The following is a 19,138-nucleotide window of genomic DNA, read 5'->3' on the forward strand; positions in this document are numbered from 1 at the left end:
AAAAGAAATTATCTGATGGCTCAACAACAATGGAAAGTTGTTTACCATCACTAGTCATTAGTGAAATGCAAATTAAAACAAGATATCACTGAATACCCTCTAGAATGACTAAGTTTTTAAAAACTATAATAATACTAAGTGTTGATGAGGATGAGGCACAACCAGGATGCTCATACATTCCTGACAGGAATATAAAATAGTAGAGCCACTTTGGAAAATACTTTGGCAGTTTCTTTTAAAGTTAACACAATTTTGTCAATGGACCCAGCAATCACATTCCTAGGTATTTACCCACAAGAAATGAAAACATGTTCACACAAAGATTTATACCCAAATGTTTACAGCAGCATTATTTGTAATAGCCCAGAACTGGAAAACAACGAAATGCCCAACAACTCATGAAATAAACTGCAGGTACACTCTGCTATGGTCTGAATGTTTGTCCACTGCCCACTCCAAAACTTACTGAAATTTAAATGCTGTTGTAACAGTATTAAGATGTGGGACCTTTAAGAAGTCATTAGGCCAAAAGGGCTCTGCACTCATGGACGGACTAATGACACCATAAAAGAATGCCTAGCATGCACAGGACCTTGGTTTAATCCCCAGTACTGGAGGGTAGGGTGGGGAATGCAGATAAAAGGGTGATTTTGGTCCCTCTCCCTTTTTGCCCTTCTACATTTTCACCATGAAATGCCACATCAAAAGGGCCCTTACCACCATCAAAAGAGACAGCTAAAATCTAAATTTGGCCTGAGTTAATCTGTCTGAGCTGACAGACATGCTTTTGAAAAAAGAATAAAATCCATATCCTGAGATGTGTACAGGCAAATAAAAACTATTAAAACTGACTTGTTTTACCTCACCTGGCTGTAACTGCTATTAGAACCTCTGGTAACTATACTTCTGCTCCTATTGCTCAGTTTTTACCTTTTTAATCTCTCAAGGAAGTTTCTATCTTCCAGATTACAACAAGTGCTTATTGAGGATGGCAACACAAAAATTCCAAACCATCCCCACAACTGACACCACTGTCTATCTCCCTTTACACCAGTCAGGATGAGACACTTTTGATCCCTAACAAGGCAGGGTAATGGCCCCTTCCCAGTCGAAACAGCTACAGAAGACAGATCTTCAACCTTCACCAACTCTTAAGATTAAGGGATCAGGTCGGGTGCAGGGGTGCACATTTATAATCCCAGCAGCTCAGGAGGCTGAGGCAGGCAGATAGTGTGTTCAAAGCCAGCCTCAGCAAAAGCAAAGCACTAAGCAACTCCATAACACCCTGTCTATAAATAAAATACAAAATAGGGCTGGGAATCTGGCTCAGTGGTTAAGTGCCCCTGAGCTCAATCCCTGGTACAAAAAAAAAAAAATAGTTAAGGGACCAAAGTCTGAGAGAGGGAAAAATGAGATAGTGATTTAGGATAAAACAAGAGACATTCTGAGTCTTCAAGGAAATGCCCACAAGCCACAGAGATGCAGAAAGCACAGCTGTAAATCTTGATCGACATGCCCTTGGCCTGCACCCTTGTAAAATGAGGGAAATGCGCAAGTGCGAGGAAAATTGGCACGAAATTGTGCAGCTCCCCTCCTACTTCCTAAATAAACCTGTTTATACCTTTGCGGGGGAAAAGGGACCCTTGCCAGATGCTGGTCCCTTGATCATGGACTTCCCAGGCTCCAGAAGTATGAGCTAATGTTCTTTGTAATTACTCAGTCACAGGTATTGTTAGAGCAGCACAAAATGGACTAAGACATGCTGAACTATAGAAAACCACTCAGCAAACTACTCTTTAAAAAGAATATCAATATACATGCCAAAGATAAATCTTGAAAACATACTAATAAACAAATTACACTGAGATGTCAAACACAAATTTATCTACAATATGATTATGATTCCATTTACATTAAATTCTAGGAAAGCACAACTATAATAACAAAGTAGATCAGTAGTTACCTGAGACTGGAACAACAAAGAACATCAAAAAAAAAAAATTTCTTCGATGATGGAAATATTCTATATTGTGATAGTAATTATTCAACTATAACATACAATGTTTATTTATTTATTTAGGTAGCAGGAATTGAATGTAAGGGTGCTTAACCAATGAGTCACATTCCCCAGTCCTTTTTATTTTTTATGTTGAGACAGGGTTTCACTAAGTTGCTAAGGGATCTCACTGAGTTCCTGAGGCTGGCCTTGAACTTGCAATTCTCCTGCCTCAGCCTCCTGAGTCACTGGGATTACAGGTATGTGCCATCAGACCTACATACAGTATATAATTATTAAAATATGTCAATCTATATATAATTAAGATGGACAGATTTTACTGTATATAAGTTATTACTCAATAAAGCTAGGAAAAAAGTAAAACAAAGTAAGTCAGGCATGGTGATGCATGCACGCAGTCCCAGATACTGAGAAGATCACTTGAGCCCAGGAGTTTTAGAACAGCTTAAGTAATAAAGTGAAACTATCTCAAAAAGAAAAAAAGGAATTATTATAAAATGGTTAATACCCAAATAACAAGTAATATCCTTTAAGTACCATTACTTCTGAATCTGCAAAGCAGAAATAAAAAATAATTGGTTTATCATTTCTGAAATTTTAACCTGCTTCTATTTTTATAAGATTTGATTAAGCTTACTTTAGGTATCATCTCTTAAAGAAATCATTATCTAAATCCCTACTGATCACATATCAATCTTCCCAAATTCCCAAAGTATGTATCTGTTTTACTAACTATATTACACTGAAAACATATTCATCTCTACCTCAAACATTTTTTGAGCCCCACGCATTAAGCTTCATCAGGCACACAGAAGTTCAATTAAACTGAAATGCATGTATATATAAAACCTATGCATAAAATATAGGTGCTGGCTGGGTTCGATAGTATTTGCCTATAATCCCAGGGTCTCAGAAGGCTAGGGAAGGAGGATCGCAAGTTCAAGGCCAACCTCAGCCATTTAGTGAGACCCTGTCTCAAAATGAAAAATAAAAAGGGTTGGGGATGTGGATCAGTGTTAAGTACCTGTGGGTTCAATCCCCAGTACCAAAAAAAGAAAAAGTGTGTGTGTATATACATATATACATATGTATACACATATACATATATGTATATATCCTATTTCTACCAAGTTAAAACAAAATTTTTTCCAAAATAAACTTAAGAAATGTCAAAAAAAGGAGCTTTTAACATCAACATTCTTCATATCATTCTATGTTTATGCAGATGTACTTTAGAGATTTATTAAGTCAAACTACAATAAGCTAGCAGTCTTAACAGACTGTTAGGACTCTAACAGTCCTAAGAAACAAGCAAATCCTCCTCCATGGAAGGCTTGTGGTAATTTTTCTTTTTTTTTTTGTGATGGTGATACTAGGGATTGAACCCAGAGGTGCTCTGTTCCACCATACCCAGCTAGGCTTTAAATTTTTTTAAAAAATAGTCCTGTATCTTTTATTTTTAAAATGTCTGAAACAAGGTACCTAAGGTCCTAGTAAATACCACTGGTGCAGATGCTAAGAAAAAAAAAAATACAAAGAAATGTTTTGTGTTACTGAACCCTTTAAAAAACTTCCAAGGACCTGACAGTCACACTTCCCCAACATGGACAGAATTCATCTTAAATGCAGGCTATAAGATTGTTGCTAGTGGCTATCAGTGTAATTCCAGTCCAGCTCTCTTGGCCTGATGCTTGGCATTAGTGAGAATACTATGTATACTTCACAACTGTAAACTGGATCTGCACCTGGTACAATCAAACACCATACAAGGTTTTATCACTTTACTCTGCTTCTCTTTAATAGAAAAAAACAGTACAAACTTTACTAATTTAAAGCAAGAAAATTAGAGTACTCAATAGTGAAATTCAAAATTACATAATACAGTTTCATAAATTTAAACAGAATACATTTATTTGAAAGCATTCTGGCAATGGACTGAGCCATACAGTTTGTCATGTAAAAACAGTAATGATCCCTCTGCCAGTGAAGCACTTCAGGTTTTTATTTGATAAAGCAATCCTCCCAAATGTCAGTTGCTACATCAGAACTATGCTGTTCTTAGATTTTACTCTTATAAGTGAAATTTAGAATCAGTTTGATAAATTTGATGAGAAAAATGTCTTTTGAGGTTTGTATTGGAACCACACTGAATAAGCTAGAGAATTGATACTTTAATACTAAGTCTTTTCATCCATGAACTTGATATATATTTCTACATTCATTCAGATTCTCTTTCAAAATCTTCAGAAGGTACTTCTTAATTCTCTCCACAAAGTTTTGACACAGTTTTGATCTCGGGTGTCCTTATTATTGAGGGTGTATGATTGGGATCGTTTTCCTATTACTTTTATAACGGTAATTACTAGGATATATAAGCAGTATTGGTTTTATTATAACTAACAAATTCACCAAACTCTTAGAAGTCTCACTTTGTGTTGTTGTTATTGTCGTTTGTTGGTTTTTTGTGGGTTTTTTTTGTACTGAGAATTGAACCCAGGGACACTACCACTGAGCTATACCCCCAGCACTTGAGACAGGGTCTCACTAACTGCGAAAGCTGGCCTCAAATTTGTGATCCTCTTGCCTCAGCTTCCCGAGTTGCTGGGATTATAGATATGTACTACTGCACCCAGTTGGTCTCACATTTTATACCTGCTCTTAGATGAATCTCCCTAGAAAAATCTTACTGTTTTTAAATGATGAGAATTTTTTTTCTTGTGTCTTTTCCATCTTCTGGAATTGGGGGATGTATCAATCAAGATTCCTCAAGAGTAATAGAAAAAACAGGAGAGAGAAAGACATGTAGGTAAACAGAGGCACATATAGGGATTTCTCTTAACATACTGGTTCATACAATTTTGGGGCTAATGAGTCTGAAATTTGTAGGGCATACCAGCAAGATGGAAACTTGGGCAGCAGTTAATGCTACCATTTTGAGGCAAAATTTCTTCTTCAGAAAACTTCAGTTTTGCTCCTAAAGCCTTTCAAATGAGGCACAACATTATTGAGGGTAATTTCCTTAAAGTTAGCTGACTGCAGATATTGATCACATCCACAAAATACCTTCACAGCACCACACAAACATCTGGTTAAATAACTGAATACTACAGCCTAGCCAAATCAACACGTAAAAGTAACATCACAGGAGGCATATTTGACTTATTCATGACTGTAATAAAAGGTCGTTGCCACTTTTTGGCTTTTTTTGGGGGGTCAGGGAGGCTGTACTGATGATTGAACACAGGAGCACTATGCCACTGAGATACATAATCCCAGATCTTTTTGAGATAGTCTTGCTAAATTGCCCAGGCTGGCTTGAACTTTGATCCTCCTGCCTCAGCCTCCAGAGTAGTTGGGATTATAGGCATGCACCACACACCCAGGCTAATGAGAGATATTCGAAAACATCACCATGACTGTAATGATTGCAGCAAGTTTTGATACTCTAAAACACTACATAGTAGCCTTTGATTTTTCATTATAATCTCTTCGTATTATTTTTAAGTATAGTAATTTTTCTAGTTTGTTGAACACTAAGCCCACTAATTTTCAATAGCTCCCATTTTTAAACAAATTCATTAAAAACTATAAATTTCCTTTTGAATCATACCTTACACTTTTTGCACATATGAGCACCCATGTATATGTACTAGTAATGAAACCTAGAACGTGTGCATGCTAAGCACATGCTCTGCCACTGAGCTACACCCCCAGCCCTATATCTTATTAAGTCTTATCTTTATTTTTTTAACCCTACAAGTTTTGTTATTTAGAGGATTCACTGTTACTGTGTGGTGTTTAGAAAGTTTCAATTATGATTTCTACTTTAACTAGTTTAAAAGTAGTGTTGTCTAGTTTTAGTTTGACAGTTGATTGTAAAATTTTTCAAACATGTAACAAAGTATTTGACAGTTAACACCCATATAGCCACCACCTAGATTCTGACATGAAATTTGATTACACTTGCTTAATTACATATCTATTCATTTATCCATCTCTCTAGACATCTATTAATCCATCTTATATTTAGTGCCAAGCAAATTGTAGATATTGGTACATTTCCACCCAAAATATTTCAGCATGCAGTGTTGTTAAATAAGGTCCAATATTTTCTTGGTCTTTTTGTATAAAACTATGCACAACTAAATTCAAAAACTTTATGTATACATTATCTGAGTTTTGACAAATGTACAGACCTGTGTAACCCAAACACTTTTAAAGATATAGAAGGACAACAACCCAGAAAGATCCCTCATGCTACTTCTCAATCAATTCCTGTCCTTAACCTCTAGGGGAAACCACAGTACTGCTTTCTTTTCCACCACAAATTAGTTTTGCCTACTCTAGAACTTAATATACATGAAATCAAACAGCATGCACTCTTGGCTACCTAGTTTCTTTCACTCAGTATGTTTCTGAGATTCACTCACATTGTTGCATATATCCTTAATTCATCTTAAATTGCTGAGTATTAGATATGAAGGTTTTTCTCTTTTGAGGGGAGAAAGAGGATATTTATCTTTTTGTTGATTAATATTTTCATTGTATTGCAATTAGAGAATATTATAATGATGATGGTAAACATTTACAGAGCCCTCACCACACGTGAGGCATTGTTCCAAATTCTGCTTCTCTTAAAGGATCCCTGTTATCATCTCCATTTGACAGATGATAAAATTTAAAGAAAAGAAGTTAAACAATTTAAAGTCATACAAGTAGGGAACAACCACAATTTGGCTCTGAACCCTCCCTTAACCACATACTACACAAAAAGTATGGTACCATTTCAATGGAATTTATTGAGACTTCCTTTTATGGGCTAATACTTGGATCCATTTTCCTACTTGTGAATTCATTTTCTCTGTAACAAATGTAGAATTCTATATGTTTGTAACTAATTAAGCTTATTATATAAGTCAAATCTTCTATATACTTTGTCAGTTTCAGAAAGAGCTATGTAAAAGACAGGTATGGTAGCATGTACTAGAGGCCCAGATATGGAGGAGGATGATGCAGGAGGACCACCTGAGCCCAAGAGTTCAAGGTCAGCCTAGGCAACACAGAGAAGCCCTGTCTAAAAAAAAAAAAAAAAACAAAATAACCAGAAAGAGGATGTTAAAATCTCTCAGTATGAACAGGGGAATATAATATAATATAAAGCTGCTCCCCCACCCTTTATGCTACAGTCATTTCCCCTCCTTCCAACTTACAACCTAGCTTGTCAGTCTGTGAACATCCTAGCTAGCTATTAAGTATTCTTCTCCGTTATTGGGCCCCTGTTAGCCCGCAGAATTCGACTGCTTAAGAACAGCTCCCCTGCCATTTTCTCTTTCTCTCTCTCCTCCTCGCTTTCATGCTTTCCTCCATTTCTCCCTCCCTCCCTCCCTCTCTCTCTCTCCCTCCCTCCCTCCCTCCCTTTCTCTCTCTCTCTCTCTCTCTCTCTCTCTCTCTCTCTCTTACGCATGCTCTCTTTCTCTTTTCCCCTCATTTTCTCTCTTACCCTGCAGGGAGACACTCTGTCCGGTTGCTTAATAAACTCTCTTATGTGTGTGTGGGGGGGGGGGGGGGGGGGACTCTCAGTGGATTATAAATTTGTTAATTTCTCCATAAAATTTTGAAATTTGTACCTTTTGTATTTCAAATATATGTTATTAGGTGAATAAATCCTCAAGCCTATTGAGTTTCTGGATTATTCCATTTATCTTAATATATTTTTATTCCTATTAATGCTTACACCTCAATTCTGCCTCATAAACATAATATCATTTCACATCTAAGTATTTTATAAAATATTTTAGTGCTTTATTTTCAATACTCAGCATCATTATGCTTTTTAGATTTATAAGTATGTAGCAACCTAGGCTTACACTGTTGTTTCCTAAGTTTTGGAACTTTTGAAAAAAGCAAAGTTAGAAAATGAGAAAAAGCACTTTGAAATAAAACTAACAACCCAAATTTTAAAAACAGTAAAACCAATATTCAAATCAAAAACTAGGTAAGGAAAAATGACTACAAAATAGATAAAATTGACGGACATGCAAAAAAAATCCAGCCTTGCTAGTAAACAAAAAAAACCCCTAGATTTATGCTATAAAATTTTGCCTATAATATTATAACAACCAACATTAGAATAATGATAATACAGGTCAAGCATGTCTAATCAGAAATCCAAAAAAATACTCCAAGATCCAAACTTTTTGAGTGCAGATATGGTGCCTCAAGTGAAAAACTCCACCTATGATCACATGTGAAGAGTCACAAAACTCGAGTACACTAAAAGGACTATATAAAATTACCTTCAGGCTATGCATGTAAGTTTGTATGAAACATGAATGAATTCTGTCTGTGCTCCAAGTTGGCACTAATCCCCACAATATCTTAGTGTGTATGTGTGTGTGTGTATATATGTATGTATGTGTATGTATGTTTATGTGTGTATATATATATATATATAATATATATATATGTAAGTATGCAAATATTCCAAAATATGAAAAAAATCCAAAATCCAAAACACTCGTGGTCCCAAGAGTTTTCAGTTAAGGGTTACTGAACATGTACAACATGCTATTGCCAACTCTGGAAATAAGGTACCTGTATAGACAGTGGTACTGGTAATATGGCAGCAAGTACATACAACCACTTAAACAGTATATAATGTTTACCCATCAATTATCCTTCTAGAAATTTATTCTAAAAAGATGGTTACATAAATATACCAAAATGGGAATAAAACATCAACCACTATGATGTAACACCCAACAACAGAAAGTAATGAAGCCAGGCATAGTAATGCATACCTATAATTCCAGCTACTCTGGAGCCTGAGGCAGAGGATCTCAAGTTTGAGGCCAGCCTCCACAACTTAGCCAGACCCTATCTCAAAATTTAAAAGGGTCAGAGATGTAGCTTAGTGTAGCATTCCTGGATTCAACCCCCAGTACTCACACACACATACACAAACACACAGAGCTATATCTCAGTGGTAAAGTCCTTGCAAGACTCTCAATTCAATTCCCAGCACTACCACCACGACCAAAAAAAGGCAGTATAACTAAAAATGCATAAGAAAAAATAAAGTGGAATAAAAATAATATTCAACAATTCAACCTGGCTAAAAAAAACTATAAAATACCTCTTATAACAAAACAAATGAAGAAAGTTGGCTAAAAATGTAAAATGCATTTTACCACAGAAACAATGCTTTAAATGATGACCATGACATAAAACCTTAGGATAAATAAAGCTAAATTTAAGACTAGGAAGAGGGTATAGCTCAGTGGTAGAATGCTTGCCTGGCATGCAAAAGGCCCTAAATTCAATATCCAGCACTGCATGTATTCATGCTTGCATAAACACAGACATACATAAAATCCTAGATTAGACAGGAATCTAACCATCTAATATGTTTGCTTATTTGGGGACAAAAGAATTCCACAATGCAGAAAGAAAGGAACATAGTAGTACATAAAGCCAATTTTACCAACTCAGGTTGTAACTTCCTGGAAACCAATCATTTTATAAAGGGCAGTTTGTAAATCAAGTATTATTAGTATTTGCACATATTAGAAATAAATTTTAAAGCCTATAAGTAGCTGGGCGTGGTGGCACACACCTGTAAGCCCAGCAACTTAAGAGGCTGAGGCAGAAGGATTGCAATTTTGAGGCCAGCCTCAGCAATTTAGTGAGACCCTAAACAATTCGGCAAGATAAAATAAAAATTAAAAAGGGCTGAAAATGTAGCTCAGTGGTAAGGTACCTCTGGGTTCAATCCCCAGTACCAAAAAATGAAAGTCTATTAATAATGAAAATCACTGAAAACTAAAAGCCAAAATGTCATTTTAGCATCAACTGAAGTTAAACTTTTACAGTGTGTTATGTTTAATAGACATGCAATAAAACATTTACTAGTGTTAGAATCATTTAATTTTAATTTGGAGAGTAAGCAATATTAACATAGTTCAAAATTCAAAACATACAAAAAAAGGGCATACATAGAAATTCTCTGCCCCCTACCCTCATGGGAGGAAAAACAAATGCCACTAAAATATAATCCAGAGGACATATATACTCCAATTGTTTCCTGTAGGACCACAGATGTGCTAACACTTTTCATAATACCAAAAATAACATTTTCTTTTTAATTGCAATTATTTCAAAGCTCACAAAACAGAAAACATCTGGATGACAAGACATTCACACATGAATGCTAAAAAGGAAATCAAATGGTAAAGCATGCCCAAGTAATACTCAAGGACATCATAAAATGAAATAAACCAAAACATCAGCTAAGAGTCTATAAACTAATCCTGACCAACATGAGAGAAAATCTGCAGCAGTGGAACAAAGGACTGGGTTAAAAACTTTTGTGCCTAGTTCCCAAATTAGTCACTGAACAGCAACAGCACAACCCAAACTTACAAACCCCTGCTTATGCATCAGGTCCTTCTGAATACTGATACCAAACACAGAATATTATCTGTGAGATTCAAATGAACATTCCAAGTATATACAAAGAAAAACACCAACTCGCCACAGCATGCTTCCTCTGGTAAAAGGCCTTACCTTCTTACTCCCAAGACCAAACTGCCACTCCTCAGTTATTAGGACGAACTATTCAGACAGGGACAATCTTAGCTGATATTTGTCCCTCCCTCCTTTTAGTTCAGCGACTTTACTAATGCTCTCACCTGAGAAGTAAAAGAAGGCCAATGAAGTACAACTGACTACAGGGCTCTTTGACAACCACTTCTCCAAATTATCAAATGACCAGAAGTACAAGATTTTTAACTACTCCTACATTCCTAGGAGAAGAATCCTAAGAGGACACTGGCCATACTATCTATGGTAAATACAAAATTCTACTCCTAACCTAAGTAACTATATTCAAAAGTAGCTGGAAAATTGTGTTCCTTCTTCACAATCTCTTGGAACAACTGCAGTTTCAGTAATATCCCTCACATTCTAACCCCAACACATCTTTTAAGACTTCTATGGAAACCCATAAGAGTAAATTAGAAGTAGGCCTTGTAGCAAACCAGGCAAAATCCCTATTGCTGTCATTACCTTATTTCCTGGCAAAGATCAACCAAACAAATAAAAGATCCACGCCAAGATGATAATCACATTATCAGCTTCCTTTGCAGCTAGGCATACATGGGCATAAGATGCAAACTCAGCCAACATGATAGCAAGACAAAGTCTATTGGGAAAATTTCTGGTAAAAACTATCTTTCCTAGTGGAAGGAAAGAAGGAAGTGAGGGAGAGAGAAATCAGATAAGGAGAAACTGTCCTTCCACCACCAAATTGTTTCGTGTTTTTTGGTTACTGTTGTTGCTTTTGCACTGCTGGGGATTGTACGCAGGGTTTAACGCATGCTAGGCAAGCGCTCTTGACTGAGCTATCCTTTCAGGTCTATGTCATGAAAATATGATAAATGGAGCTGTAGAAGCCCCCCAGCAATGATGAGGAGAATCATAACCAACACTCAGAAAGAAGAAAGGTACACAGAACTACTGACCTTGGTGAAAGAGATGCTTCAGCATCACTTGAGCAGTTTATCTTTGAGGTCCATTACATTTCCCAACCACAGGTTACCTCTTTAGGAAATAAGTCACAGACCAATAATTTCTGAATTGATTCTCTCAATTTCTTAACAAAATTATAGTCCACATGAATTTATAGAGCATCTATTACATTCCACATACTGTGCAAGAGATATTATATATGCATTACTTTAATTAACAAAATAATGCTGTAAGGTATTCTAATTATCATTTTACAGATGGAAAAACACCAGGTTCTGAGAAGTTTAAGTGACTTCATTAATAAAAGACTAAGCACTAGTGTTCATATGCTGCAGTGGTATACCTCTAAGCAGTATTTGCTCACTGCACCCTACCACACAGATCACTTTCAGTCTTTCATATTTATATAAATGGGTGTGGTTAAAAATATCAGATCAGGGAAAAGAGCACACAAAATCCATCTTTTTGTTCAATCCATCTTTTTTTTTCCCCCTTCTTTTTACTTGCAGTACTGGGGATTGAACCCAGGGCCTCACACATGCTACACAAGCATTCTACCACTGATACATACCCAGCCCTTCTTATTTTATTTTGAGGCAGGGCCTAACTTACCCAACCTGGTCATATTTGTGATCCTCCTGCTGAGCCTCCTAAGGTTACAGGCGTGCACCACCACACCAAGCTTCAACACATTTTTTTTTTAAGTTGTCAATGGACCTTTATTTTATTTATTTATATGCAGTGCTGAAAATCAAACCAATGCTTCACACATGGCTTCACTCATGTGCCACTGAATCACAAGGTCATCCCAATACATCTATTCTTAATTCTACTGCTGAGTAACTTTACTAGCCCTCAGTTTGTCCATTTGGCTCAGGTGAGTACCTTCCATTCTAGTCTGTAAATCACAAAATAATTTCACCTGTAGTGGGCTGCAATGACTATTACATTTAAAATTTAAAGAGCCAAATCTTTAAATTTTAGGAGCAGATAAGGATCTATGAGTGGTGACTTATAAGTTAATAACCCATTAAATAGCAATAGGAAGAGGTATTATTAAAACCTTGAACTCAGCCAGGCACGGTGGCACACGCCTGTAATCCCAGCTGCTGAGGAGGCTGAGGCAGGAAGATCACAAGTTCAAAGCCAGCAAAAGCAAAAGCAAGGTGCTAAGCAACTCAGTGAGACTGTGCCTCCAAATAAAATACAAAACAGGGTTGGAGATGTGGTTCAGTGCCCCCGAGTTTAACCCCAGTACCCCCACACACACAGGAAAAAAAAAAAAAAAAAGAACATGAACTCCTTCAAGTCAAGTAAGCAGTGATCAGTGACAAAAAGTTTTATTAAACAGACCCTCCCAATCTATTTCTTCCTCTGCCTAGTTTGCATTTCCTTCTTAGTCTCTCCTCTCTATAACAGACCATAATATGGAAGCATATATTTAAATTTTATTTAATCAACTGAAATTCCACATAATTTCTTAAAAAATTTTACATATATTTTTTGTTGTTGATGGACCTTTATCTATTTATTTATATGTGGTGCTGAGAATCAAACCCAGTGCCTCACACATGCTAGGCAAGTGCTCTACCAACTGAGCCACAACCCCAGGCCAAACACAAAAATTTATTAATTTTAAGCTCACTTTAATCTGTTTTTCCTCTCAAAGAATTATTAAGTATGGTCCACTTGATCTTTGCAGTCCTAAACTTTTAAAAATTCTCCCCTCTCAAGATTTGTATCATTTTTAGTTTTTAATATGAAAGAACAACAATTAAGAAGCAATAATGACTGAATGAATGAAAAAGGACCTGTCCAGTAGCTGATATGCTATTTCCAGTTTTCATTACATCTAAAACATCACTAATGGTCTGGGGATATGGCCTAGCAGTAAAACTCTTGCCTAGCATGGACAAGGCCCTGAGTTCTATCATTAGCACAATATATAAAAAAAAAATAAGCAAACCGACACCACTGACTGTGAAACAATTATTTTATGTCCCATTAAGAAAATATACTGACTACTAAATTGATATAACACCTTATCACTTAGAATATTTATTCATACTAAAAGAACTCTTTTGTCAGATTTTTAGCAAATATTACTATTGCACAAAATAAAAAAAAATTAATCGGTGCATGAACTAGTCATACTCAGAGGCAAACTCTTCTGAATCACTTTTTTGAATCATTCATCAATATCAAAGTTTTTTCACACAGTGTCATCCTCTGTACCATCAAATGCTCACGTGATAAAATGTTTGTATTCTAACCATTGTCTGTGGGATTCTCTTCCAAACCAGCTGATACCTTTTCTGCAAGTTCAGTGCACCAAGAGATAGCCAAAAGCAACTGTAAGATGCATCTTGATTTAAGCAATTTAAGAATGTAAAATAATGTGCTGCTGCTTCTTTATTCTTTTTTTTCTTTTTCTGGTATTAAGGACTGAACTTCATGGTAAACGGACAGTTTACCACTGGGCTACATTCCCAACCCTTCTTTTAATTTTGAGGCAGGGGCTCGTTAAATTGCGTAGGCTACCCTTGAATTTGCAATCCCTCCTACCTCAGTCTCTCAAGTCACTGAGGTTACAATTTCCAATAAGAATAATAGCCAACAATGCTGAATACCTACCAAACTTGGCATTTCACAAATCTCATTTAACTTCCACAGAAAAGCAAAAATGTAAACATTAAAATTTTCTTAAATCTATGAAATATGAGTCTCAGAAAAGCTTAGTAACTTGTCCAAGCTAGTAAATAGCAGAGGTGAGGTTCAATCTCTGGTCCACCTTCAAAGTACTTATTCTTTCCACTACTTCAGTGTTCTCAAAATTGTGCATGTAAGAATCACCTCTACAAGAATGTAGCCCAGGAACAGGGCAAATTATTACCTGGGTGCGGTAGCATAGGCTTGTAATCCCAGTGGTTGGGGGGCTGAGGCAGGAGAATCAAAAGTTCAAAGCCTGTCTCAGCAACTTAGTGAGGCCCTAAGCAACTTAGTGAGACCTTCTAAATAAAATATAAAAAAGGACTGGGGATGTAGCTCAGTGGTTAAGCATCCCTGGATTCAACCCCTGGTAAGAAAGAAGGAAGGTAAGAAAGAGGGAGGGAAGGAAAGAAAGAAAGAAAATGAATTATTAGTTAATAATTAACATCTTCACAGGCAAAATATTTCAAAAGATAGGACTCATAATGAGTTCCTTGGTTAAAAGCTGGGGAGACAGATGTGCAATAGATTGCATTAGTCTGTAAATTAGGAAAAATAGCTTGGAATCATCACCAAAATAATTTACTTCCTCTCACAGTGCCTGTTTCCACTTTAATCTATAAAATAAATAAATGTGATAGTATCCACCTGATTTTAAAATTCCATAACTTTTCCACATTATATAATGACCTCCTAAAAATGTTTGCTAAGGAGTTCTTTATAGTCTGAGTTCCAGTAAAGAATCTTTTTTACTTAGCACATCAAAAAGATAAATGATTCAATATCACATAGGCTCCAGTATTTAGAAACTTACTGGATAAGAGGCCTTAGAGAACAAAAAGAGAAAAAAAATAAGTAATAATAAACTAAAAAGAAAGTTAAATGTGCTTGCCTACTGCTGATAGCAAACATCATCAGTATAAAACATGCATCAATATAAAATCTCCCCAAAGCATGGAATGTCCCTGATTAACAACAAATGAGTTATCTTTCCCTCTCATGCTTCCCTCCCAACACATCAGCTTCCAAATACATCCCTGGAAGAAATGAACTGGAAATAAAAAAGTATCATAATTGGTCTCCTCCCCTCAAAATTCCAAGAAAAAAAAAGGGTGGGAGTAAGAACTCACCATAGAAGAATATGTTATAGTTTGTTTATTAAACTTTTTTAAAGTCAAAAATTTTCTCTAGCCAGGTGAGGTGATGCATGCCTGTAATCCCAATGCCTTGGGAGGCTAAAGCAGGAGGACTGAAAGTTCAAAGCCAGCCTCAACAACTCAGCAAGCTCCTAGGAAACTTGGAAAGAACCTGTCTCAAAATTTAAAAAAATAAATAAATAAAGCTTGGAATGTGGCTCAGTGGTAAAGCACCCCTGCATTCAATACTTACTACCAAAAAAAAAGTAGACAAACCCCCTTGGCTGACACTTCACTATCTTCAAATGCTGTAAATGGAATTTGAGGCTTGAATGAAGGTAGATTAGTTGGAACCAAAGCACTCTGAACAGTGTAATTCTGCATAAGACATCTTTTAGCCTTTATCACTTCTCTATCCACAAATAGCTGCTTGCATATACTGAATCAATCTAGAAGTCAATTTATTAATCTAGTCTCAGTCACAACATATTTTAAATAAGAGGGATTGGTATGTAGCTCAGTGATAGAGACCAAGCTTATCATCTGCAAAGCCCTGGGTTTAATCCCCAGCACCAAAAAATAAAATAAAATGGGAAAAACAAGTAGATGATTACTTGGGGATGTTTGAGATTAATATTACTGCTCTGTTGGACATCAATTTCAAAAATTTCTCTTACAAATACAAGCCAGAATTATGTATATAATAGCCAATATAACATGTATACAAAAAGTATTCCATTAATGATTTAAAAGCCCAGTTGTTTATAGTGTAGCAAAATGAGTAAATGCCTAGCTATTGAGAATTTTTAAAAGACAAACAATTGTCTTGCTTATTTGAAGTATACTTCATAGGTTTATAGAGTTTGTTGGCAGCAAAAAACCATCATTCCTTAGTTCCTTATTGTGGAACTAAAACATTTCTATAAAATGTATTTTTAAGGATATTCATAGACACAGCTGTAACAGGGTGTTGTATTTCCACAAAAGGAATATGGAGCCTTACCCATCACATGAAACCATAGAAAAATTGTGGGATTTTCATTTGCTCTGTGTAATGGTGGGGTGGGGGCTTGTTTCTACAAAGTTGAATTATGTAGCAATATTTGATAACACATGGCATGGCCACCACCCTATTTCACAATGTGTCAAACTACAAAGCATATCACAGCATAGCAGACCCTAAGAATAAAAGCTCTTAAATCAATGGAACAAAAAGGAGACAAGCACATGCTTGTAATCCCAGTGACTGGGGAGGCTGAGGCAGGAGGATCAAGAGTCCCAAGCCAGCCTCAGCAAAAGCGAGACACTAAGCAACTCAGTGAGACCCTGTCTCTAAATAAAATACAAAATAGGGCTACAGATGTGGCTCAGTGGCCGAGTGCCTCTAAGCTCAATCCCCGACACCCAAAATAAAAGGAGACAAACCTATACTCATGATTTAGTAGGTTAATACAGTATTCCATTCAAAACACTATGGGAAGCCAGGCACAGTGGCACACACTTATAATCCCAGTGGCTTAGGAGGCTGAGACAAGAGAATCACAAGTTCAAGTTCTGCCTCAGAAATTTAGCAAGACCCTGTAGCACATAGTTCAGTGGTAAAATTGCCTCTGGGTTATATCCCAATACCCACAAACACTACATGGGAGGGATGAGGATGTAGCTCAGTGGGAGAGGGCTTGCCTGGCATGCACAAGGACCTGGTGTTGATCCCCAATAACATTAAAAAAAAAAAAATTTTCGGCGGGGGGAGTGCCGGGCACACTGTTGCATACCTGTAATCCCAGCAACTCTGGAGGCTGAGGCAGGAGGATCACAAGCTCAAGCCCAGCCTTGGCAATTTAGCAAGACCCTGTCTAAAGATAAAATAAAAAGGGCTAGGGATGTAGTACAGAAATAGTGCCCCACTGGGATCAATTCTCAGTACTTAAAAAAAGAAAAAAAAAAAAAAAACTTATATGAGAGTGAATTGAACTGAAAAAACACATTTGACACCTTTTAAAAAAATTCTATTAGCCCCTCGGAGTATCATCAATCTCTAAATTTACATTTTACTTATAAATAGAGATATACTCTATTATCAAGTAGTATGGTATATTTACCATGCCCACATGAATCAACAGATACCCTACTATAGCCCTCTACAAATAGGTTATAAAATATCTCACCTAACAATAAAGAAGGTACCTCCTATACTGAGGACTAAACTCAGGGGCACTTTACCACTTAGCTACATCCCAATCCTTTTAATTTTTTATTTTGAGACAGGGTTTAGGCTAAGTGGCATTTCTTTCAATAAGTCATGCTTTCCTCTGTAAGGAGAGATACTAATTTTCACAATGTTAGTAAGGTGTCTTATCTATTAAAAGTTATCTTGATTATAAATATAAATAACTTTAATTATAACATGATAAACAGATTTCACTAAATTTAACAGTCAAAGACAGTTATGTTTGTCATGTTTAACACACAGTGCTAGAATCTAATCATATGGGGTTGAGTGGCTTACCCCAGATATTAACCAATAACCATAGGAGTTGGTTTAAAAATCTGTGTAAAATTATACAGTGAATAATGGTTACAATTCAGTGGAAAGGCGTAAGTAAGAATTTTTACTTCAATGATTATAATTTGACTGACAGACTTTTAAGGCCCTTATTTTCTTCATAATAGCATGTGTACATTATAGGTTCCTACACTACAGGGAAAAAGTTTGTATTGTGTTAGTTCCAGTTATAATCTCCAGCTGAGTCAAAGTTCTAACAGCCTTAAAGCAGGAAATCCAAAAGGAAATTCCATCATTAGATCCTGGGGCTTGACAACTCAAAGGTTCTTTGAAAAAGAGATAGAGAAGTTCTCAAACTAGGGGCTGGGGGTGTAGATCAGTGGTAGAGCACTTGCCTAGAACATGTGATGCACTGGGTTCAATCTTTAGCATCACATAAAAATAAAATAAAGGTATTGTGCCCACCTACAACTAAAAATATTTTTTAAGAAAAGTTCTCAAACTATTTACTATAACCTTACCTCATATCTTCAAGCAAATCACATTCTGCTTGATGTTTGGCTTGAAGTTTTGTCATCTGCTCAACTTGAATGTTTTTCAGTTCTTGTGTTACTTTCACCTAAAATATACCATATATTTATATTTATGAAGGCCATATTACAACTTGAACAAAAAAAAATAAGAAACATTCTTAATATTTGTCAGAATACATACACCTCTTATTCTCTCCCTAAAGACCAAAAGCCCATTATTTGTCATCTAGTTTCAACATTAAAGACATTTATTTAATGAAAAAAGGTAGTCAAATGACCTGAAACAGACTGAATAAAAATACACGAGTATAAAAATTACAAAAAGAAGAAAAATAAACTGTCATTCTATTTCATGCACAAGCTCAGTACATACCTAGGTCCTCTAATAGTTTTAAAAGAGCCAGTCTTCTATTTCTTCCAAAAAAGATTCAGACATTAACCACCAGGAGAAGTGAGCAGAGTGTAGATGGGAGAGGAGAGCATAACAGTACCTAATACCTAATGACCGAAATTTATACAATCATGAAATAATATGCATGAATCAAACTACATCAATTATTCCATAATGGCTGCGAGAAAGCACACTGTCTCAGGATGATGCCCTCCCCTCGCTGACAGCGCGTCAAATCACAATCTCTTTCCCACAAAGGAGAAAGCAAAAGTGACCTTCCAACATATGCAGTGCTTTTAAACTAACCCAGCAAGCCAG

At 36.2% G+C, this 19,138-nt stretch overlaps 1 protein-coding gene across 2 annotated transcripts in view; it reads right to left on the minus strand.

The window, feature by feature from the left end:
- Positions 1-19,138, minus strand: part of Fchsd2 (FCH and double SH3 domains 2) — a 244,730-nt gene that overhangs the window by 223,920 nt on the left and 1,672 nt on the right. For both annotated transcript variants that reach the window (XM_047517161.1, XM_047517162.1), the window contains exon 2: positions 18,418-18,515. In XM_047517161.1, the coding sequence (XP_047373117.1) occupies positions 18,418-18,515 (98 nt within the window). The remainder of the gene's footprint in view (positions 1-18,417; positions 18,516-19,138) is intronic.

Source organism: Sciurus carolinensis, chromosome 11 (assembly GCF_902686445.1).
Source record: "Sciurus carolinensis chromosome 11, mSciCar1.2, whole genome shotgun sequence".
NCBI lineage: Eukaryota > Metazoa > Chordata > Mammalia > Rodentia > Sciuridae > Sciurus > Sciurus carolinensis.